Below are 7,118 nucleotides of genomic sequence, written 5' to 3' on the forward strand. Positions count from 1 at the left end.
GAATTTAGGCAGATTTCTGTTTGTAAATCTGGAGAAAGTGTTTTCCACCAGTTTTTCCACCACTTTTACTCCAAAAAAAGGCTCTCTCCACTTTTGTGAATTCCCCCCTAAGAGTTGTAGTGCAAGAAGGCTTCTTTGTTGAACGTTCATTCAGTAATGGGAGAAGGTGGGAAAGCAGTTCTTAAAGAAAGGATGAGTACTAAAGAAAATATAATGGAAAAACCTTACAATAACTTAACCACATTCTGTAACCCATTGGTTGCCAGTTGCTCTGCAGTATTACCATGCCATTTTTTACCAATTGGGAAATAACACTGATCAAACAGTAGCCCTGAAAATAAATTCTACAGCAGTCAGGTCCTTACATTATAAAAAATACATACTATGGTATGTTCTATGGCAGCCAAGTGGTTATCTATGAAGTGGATCTATACTTTCATGATTCAGAAATTAAATGTAAAATATTATATATTATATATTTTCAATCTGAATTTTGGGTCTTCTAGTGCAGAAAGCTCAATTACAACCCCCCTAGATTTGCACCAAAGCTCCAAACAGCAGGCATGGGGGGCAGCATACATAGAAATAAAGAGTAGGTGAATTTATCTCTCATTTCTAACTGGAGAAAAAAACTTTTCTTCTTAATTCTGTTCCATATTTTTCTCGTAGACTTCAATTGAGTTTTCATGTAATAAACAGTGGAATTCTCATTTAATTGCATCTGGCACTACATGAATATCTGGAATTGAATTAAGAGATAAGCTTTCCTATTCAAATTGAATCTGGTTGTACAGTTAGAATTTTTTTTAATGCACACTAAGAAGAATTTGGCGCAAAACTGCTCGCATACTCTGTTTTGTGTGCAGGTACAACAATTACATTTTTAAAGGGTAGGGGCTGGTTTTGCCCTTTGTGGCATTAACTTAACTGGCTGATTCCAGCTTGGGTCAACCATTTGTAGTGCATTACTAACAAAGCGCATGTTGAGTTGTTTGCAGTAGTTGAAAGAAAAAACACACTCAAACTACTTTGTGTAAAAAAATTATTAAAGTGGAACTATTACAAAAATGAACATTTTATATGAGCTTCATCTCATGAACATAAGGAACTTTCCAAATATTATCAATTACAAAATGTTGTACAGGTATGGGATCCCTCATCCGGAAACCCGTTATCCAGAAAGTTCCGAATTACGGAAAGGCCATCTCCCATAGACTCCATTATAAGCAAATAATTCTCATTTAAAAATGATTTCCTTTTTCCCTGTAATAATAAAACAGTACCTTATATTTGATCCCAACTAAATTATAATTAATCCTTACAGGAGGTTAAACAATCCTATTGGGTTTAAATGATATTAAATTAATTTTTAGTAAACTTAAGCTATGGAAAACCAAATTACGGAAAGATCCCTTATCCAGAAAGCCCTGGGTCCCACGCATTCTGGATAACAGGTCCCATACCTGTATAATGTGACTGTGATATTCCTAGAGAATTTCCAATTGTTCATGCATGTGTATTATTTATTTTGTAAAGGTATGGGACCTGGTATTCAGAATGCTTGGGACCTGTGCTTTTCCAGAGAAAAAATAATTTAAACATTAAATACACCCAATAGGATTGTCCTTTAGGATACATTTTATCTTTCTTTTGGTCAAGTTAAACTTAATGTTTTATTACTACAGAGAAAAAGAAAATCATTTTTAAACATTTGAATGATTTAAGTGAAATGGAGTCTGTGGACTATGGCCTACCCGTAATTGGAGCTTTCTGGATAACGGGTTTCCAGATAATGGATCCATACCTGTAGTATTTATGTAGCGATAATAAATTATACCGTGGTTTATTTATCTTATACATCATTCACGTAAGTATGCTCCCCAATGGAGCTTATAATCTAAGGTCCCTATAACATTCTCACACAGTAGAGACAGTTTTATCAGGAGCCAATTAACCTGCCTGTATGTGGAAGAAAACTAGGGCACGAAGACACGGAAACAGCATACAAACGCTTTGCAAATTGTGCCAAAGCATTAATGGTACAACCAGCACAACGGAACAGTGTGCATGTCATGCCATGTTTAACCAATTGAGAAATGAGACAGAACAGTAGCCCAAAAAAATAAATTCTACAGCAGTCAGGTCCTTGACAGCATACATTACAAAATTTACATTCTATGGCAGTCAAGATGTTTACCTATACCTTCCTGATGTAGAACTGAAATATACAGAAGACAAATACACTTGTCAGAGAGTTGTTTTGTTTTGTTTTTTTATTTAATTAAGAGTATCTCACCAGTCATGATTTTTGATGGACAAGTCAACACAAGTGCAACAACGATATTAACCAGCTTCTGACTATAAATTATGTCAAATGTTAACACAATCTAACCTCAGCTAATGTTAGTTACAGTTCCATATTGGGCTAAACATGACCATTGTTAAAGATGCAATTTTGTGTTTGGTTTCCATAGATCTTCCCCAGGCTGGTGAGCTGCCCTTGCTGATGCATTCTTTCTTTATCTGTATTTGGAGGTGAGGACAGTGGCAACCTCAGAGAGGAATTTGTCCCAAGCGGCCTGTGTGGCAGCATCAAATTCCTTTTGGAAGTGGACAGCCAGAGTCACCTGGATGGTGTGAGACAGCAACTGCACAGAAAGAAATTTTGTTTTAGCAATCTGGAGTTCAGTTAATCTATAAATTATTCTAGAATAGAGATGACACATTCTAAAAATAATACATAACAAAGGCCTAAACAGACATTATAAGCTGGGAGTTCCTCCCAAATGATGCTTAGGACCCTAGACTTTCACAAAGGTATACAAATGACATTACTATTTCTGCTATAATTTGTACCCAGATTTTTACAAATATACAGCATTATCTGTCCATGCAAACAGTTGAACAGTACTTAGCTAGACAATGGACAAAAACATAATGGTATTGTTTCAAAATATAAATGTTTACAGATTACTGTAATATTTCAATTGTTTGTTTATATAAGAACAAAAAGTGGTACTAATATATTGCATACTGTACATGTTCATTTATGGTATTATAAATATAGAACATGGTACTTTAAGTCAGAGCTTTTTTTCTTAAAGATATTGAGAAGAATTATATCCCATGAATGCGTATATCTTACATCACGGTGTATAGGAATATTTAATTACATTGGCAAAATATTGCTCCAGTTGAGAAAACTATGGAAACCAATTAGCTTGCATAATCTAGTGCAAATGGATCAATCAAGAAATACATTTAATTTTTTTTGCCTCTATTTCTATTCAAAGCTTTCAAGCTTACTTTGGTGGAAACATGTCCAATGTGTGGGGTGTTTATTCTACATGTTGCAACAGTTTCATCAACATTTTCATGTTAGCCATGTAAGGCTGATCTTGACTAGTGATGGGCGAAATGTTTCGCCAGGCATGGATTTGCGGCGAATTTCCGCGTTTTGCGGATGAAAAAATTTGCTGCGGAAAAACTCGCCGCACGTCCAAAAATTGTTGCCACGCAACAAAATAATAGCTGCGGGCAACAAAATAATAGCCGTGGGCGACGAAATAATAGCCGCGGGCGACAAAGGAATAGCCGTGGGCGACAATTTTTTTTTGACGTGCGTCATTTTCGCCGTTTCGCGAATCTTTTGAAAGATTCACAAATTTTTCGGCAAAGCGAAACGGGACAGATTCGCTCATCACTAATCTTAACACAATGCACATATCCTTTAAATGATGTCAAGATTCTTCACATATTACTAATACTATTTATCTTCTATACCTTATCACTTTACACATCCTCACCTTAAAGTTTCCAGGATCCACTCTCAGGTTGTAGGCATGCAGGTCACTGAGTGTGGACAGAGCAGCATCCAGGTCATTCAGGTGTTTGGCAGCTTCTCCAAGAGCATTCACAACCTTGCCTCCGTGGTTTTGAAGATCAGCAGAGCCATGAGACACATCAAAGTGGCTGAAGTAAGTCTTGGTCTGGGGATAGGACAGGAAAAGCCTAAGGGAAAGAAAATGGAAAATAGCACATAAAAAAATTAAAATAATATAACATAAAAATAAAAAATAATGATATAAAATATATATGCTGATACATGGATCAACCGGTGAAATATTAAAAGGTAGAATATGATTATGTTTTTCATGATGCAATAAACTGAATTAATGTTATCAGAAAATATACTCTGATAGTAGATTATATGCTAAAAAACACAAATATTCATTTCTAGACAAGGACATGCCAGTGGCTGAGTTATCAAGAAAAGATTTTAAAACTTGGGCCATAATTACATCACTGGCATTATGATGTCTGGATACATGCATTGCAGTGTCACTTATTTGACACCTCACTGAAACTTGTGTATTATATAAGGAACCCCTGCTTCTACAACATGTAATATTTTTACATTATAACCTATACATCCTATAGCTGTAAAAGGTTTATTATGAAGATCTAAATTTAATACAGTACATCTGAATGGTCCAACGGTTGGTTGATTCCAGCCTGCTGGTTATTTGGCCCTTAGCCTTAAACAATAAATAGATTACAATCACTCATTCAGTTTTTCCTGAGTTGAACTGCTAATACCAGTCACTTACAGAGAAGCAAGGGACTTATGAGGCCAAATAGTTTGAAATTCAAAGCACAAGAGGAACCAGGTATCATAAAACATCAAAAAAATTACATATCCATATCAAATAAGATATCCAGATATCTGTATGTGGGGTCTGTATGCTTTTAATATGGATATCTGAATAAAAATATGATTTTTTTAAACTGACATTTTGTGTTGAGTTTCGGATACTTATTAGATACGGATGTTTGATTTGCTCTTTAATCAGGGAGCTGTATCCCATTAACTTTGGCCCTTTTTGACTGACCATTTGGGACTCTTATTATTTAAAAAATTGTATATCAAAAAAATTAAAGACAAGAGCACAATGATCACAAAGTTCAGACAAGAAGGCATAAAAGTTAGTGAAAATAAAGATAAAGACAAATATACAAGAGGAAAACAAATGTGCTAAGTGGAGATGGTGGACAGAAGCAAAATGCATAAGGGAAAGAAGAAGAAAAACACTAAGTACCACTCAATCTGTTTTGTAACTACAACTCTCAGTATTATTATGTAGCTTTGAAGGTTATGTGTACAGAAACAAATCCACCAAACTATTGTAGTTGATGTTTGAGAAATCTTTTTCAAAAATAATATTCATTTAGTTTTTTTCCTTGCAGTTGTTTTTATGTTTTGTGATTTATCTGTGTGCTCCCTAAAATAACCTTTTTCTTGTGGCTGCAACCAACTCACTCAAGGTGTGAGTGACAGATTTCAGCATTTGCAAAGCCCTACTAACAGACAGCTGGTTGTTGTTTGTAGTAGTAAAACAAAAAGGTTCATTTATATAATCCTTCTGTCACAAAAATAAAAATGTATTATGAGCTTCATCTCATGGAAATATGGAACTTTCTAAATATAATCAATTAAAATTTGATACATTTTCTGAAATAAACATGATTATCTTTAACCCCATCTCAGCATCTGTCTCTCTTCAGGCAGAAGTCAGAATCAGTCTCTGACTGGCAGTTAGGTCTAATATATTGGTGTATGATGCCTTTTGCCTAGACAATGTATAACAGCTAACTGTCTTTCAATATAATGCCTCTGACAAAAATCTGCATGAAGATGGATTGCTGAGACAGGGATAGTGAAGAGTATCTTGATTTATAGAAATTTTAAAAAAATTTACTACATTATATTCCTATTTCCACAAGATGATATTATTTTTGTAATAATACCCCTTTAAGTATCAACTATTATTTAGCAAGAATGATATAATTATATTTATGTTCAATGTATATGAATATATTTAGAGGAAAATATTCATATATATACATTACCTCTCCAAAGCCTCAGCTCCAATTGCACTAGCTTGGGGTGCAATTTTGCTCCACAGAGCAACGACTGCAGCCTTCTCACTATCAGTCAGAGTCATCTTGGAACTAGTAGGCTTTAGATTAACTTCAAGTGGAAACTGAAGACAAGTCCATGCTGTATCCTGGTTTTAGGTCCTCTTTTAAAGTAAAAAAGTACATTGCTAAAACAAATGAAAAGTTCTCCTATTGGCTGAAAGTGTTCCACCCTATGGAGTTATCTTATCTGCTCAACAATACATGCTATAAGGGCTGACACAGGACAAAGCCTTATCTCACAGTTATTTGCAAAGAACATCAATTCTTAGTAATATTCACTGCTTAGAAAGTCTTTAACTAGAATGTTAAGTTTGTAGACTAAAATTGTAAGCTCTATGGGGCAGGGACCTCCTTCCTACTGTGTCTCATACCACATTGCACCACATACTTATTTATTGTATTTATTCTAACACTTGCCCTACCTGTATGTAATTTTGTATATTCCAAGATTGTACAGCGCTTCGTATCCTTTTAGCGCTTTTTACATAGTTATACATACATATAGTGAATTATAATGGATTTATAAAGAAATTATTTAAATATTCTGTAATAATACGAAGACATTAGTATGTTATAGACAGTGATTTTCTGAGACAATTTGTTTTTTATTATTTTGTTTGTCGTTTTTGCGCTTTATTTGGCAGTTCTTCAATTTGGAAATTCACAAGCTGATTACCAGTGTCCAGTTTATGTGATTTGAATTAAATATATATATATATATATATATATATATATATATATATATATATACACACACACACACACATACACACACACACACACATATATAAATACAGTATATGGGAATAAATAGAAAGATAAGGTATGGGGGGGACCTATTGTCCAGAATGCTTGGGACCTGGGGTTTTCCAGATAAGGGATCTTTCCATAATTTGGATCTCCATAACTTAAGTAAATAATTTAAATATTGAACAAACCCAATGTTTTGCCTACAATAAGGATTAATAATATCTTAGTGGGGATCAAGTCATTTTTAAAAATTAGAATTAGAATTATTTGCTTATAATGGAGTCTATGGGAGATGGTCTTTCTGTAATTCGGAACTTTCTGGATAACAGGTTTCCAGAAAAGGGATCCCATACTTGTAATAAAAAAGTACATTCTGTCAAGCCTAG

The 7,118-nt window shown here is 34.3% G+C and overlaps 1 protein-coding gene across 1 annotated transcript; it reads right to left on the bottom strand.

Annotated features, from left to right (window-relative positions):
• Nucleotides 1–2,255: 2,255 nt before the first annotated feature.
• Nucleotides 2,256–6,034, bottom strand: hba3 (hemoglobin alpha 3 subunit). The gene is made up of 3 exons (NM_001015904.2): nt 5,911–6,034; nt 3,807–4,011; nt 2,256–2,648 (listed from the first exon to the last, which is right to left on the bottom strand). Exons 1-3 carry the CDS (start codon nt 6,003–6,005, stop codon nt 2,520–2,522), a joined length of 429 nt encoding a protein of 142 aa, NP_001015904.1. The 5' UTR covers nt 6,006–6,034; the 3' UTR covers nt 2,256–2,519.
• Nucleotides 6,035–7,118: the final 1,084 nt, after the last annotated feature.

The sequence above is a fragment of the Xenopus tropicalis genome, chromosome 9, assembly GCF_000004195.4.
Source record: "Xenopus tropicalis strain Nigerian chromosome 9, UCB_Xtro_10.0, whole genome shotgun sequence".
In the NCBI taxonomy this organism is placed as follows: domain Eukaryota; kingdom Metazoa; phylum Chordata; class Amphibia; order Anura; family Pipidae; genus Xenopus; species Xenopus tropicalis.

Excerpts from the sequence above, each read along its gene's own strand:
- hba3 (NM_001015904.2), bottom strand. The coding sequence starts at position 6,005 with ATGACTCTGACTGATAGTGAGAAGGCTGCAGTCGTTGCTCTGTGGAGC. Across the intron at positions 4,012-5,910 it reads GGAGCTGAGGCTTTGGAGAG|GCTTTTCCTGTCCTATCCCC; the intron begins GTAATGTATATA and ends TCTTTCCCTTAG. Across the intron at positions 2,649-3,806 it reads TGGATCCTGGAAACTTTAAG|TTGCTGTCTCACACCATCCA; the intron begins GTGAGGATGTGT and ends CTTTCTGTGCAG.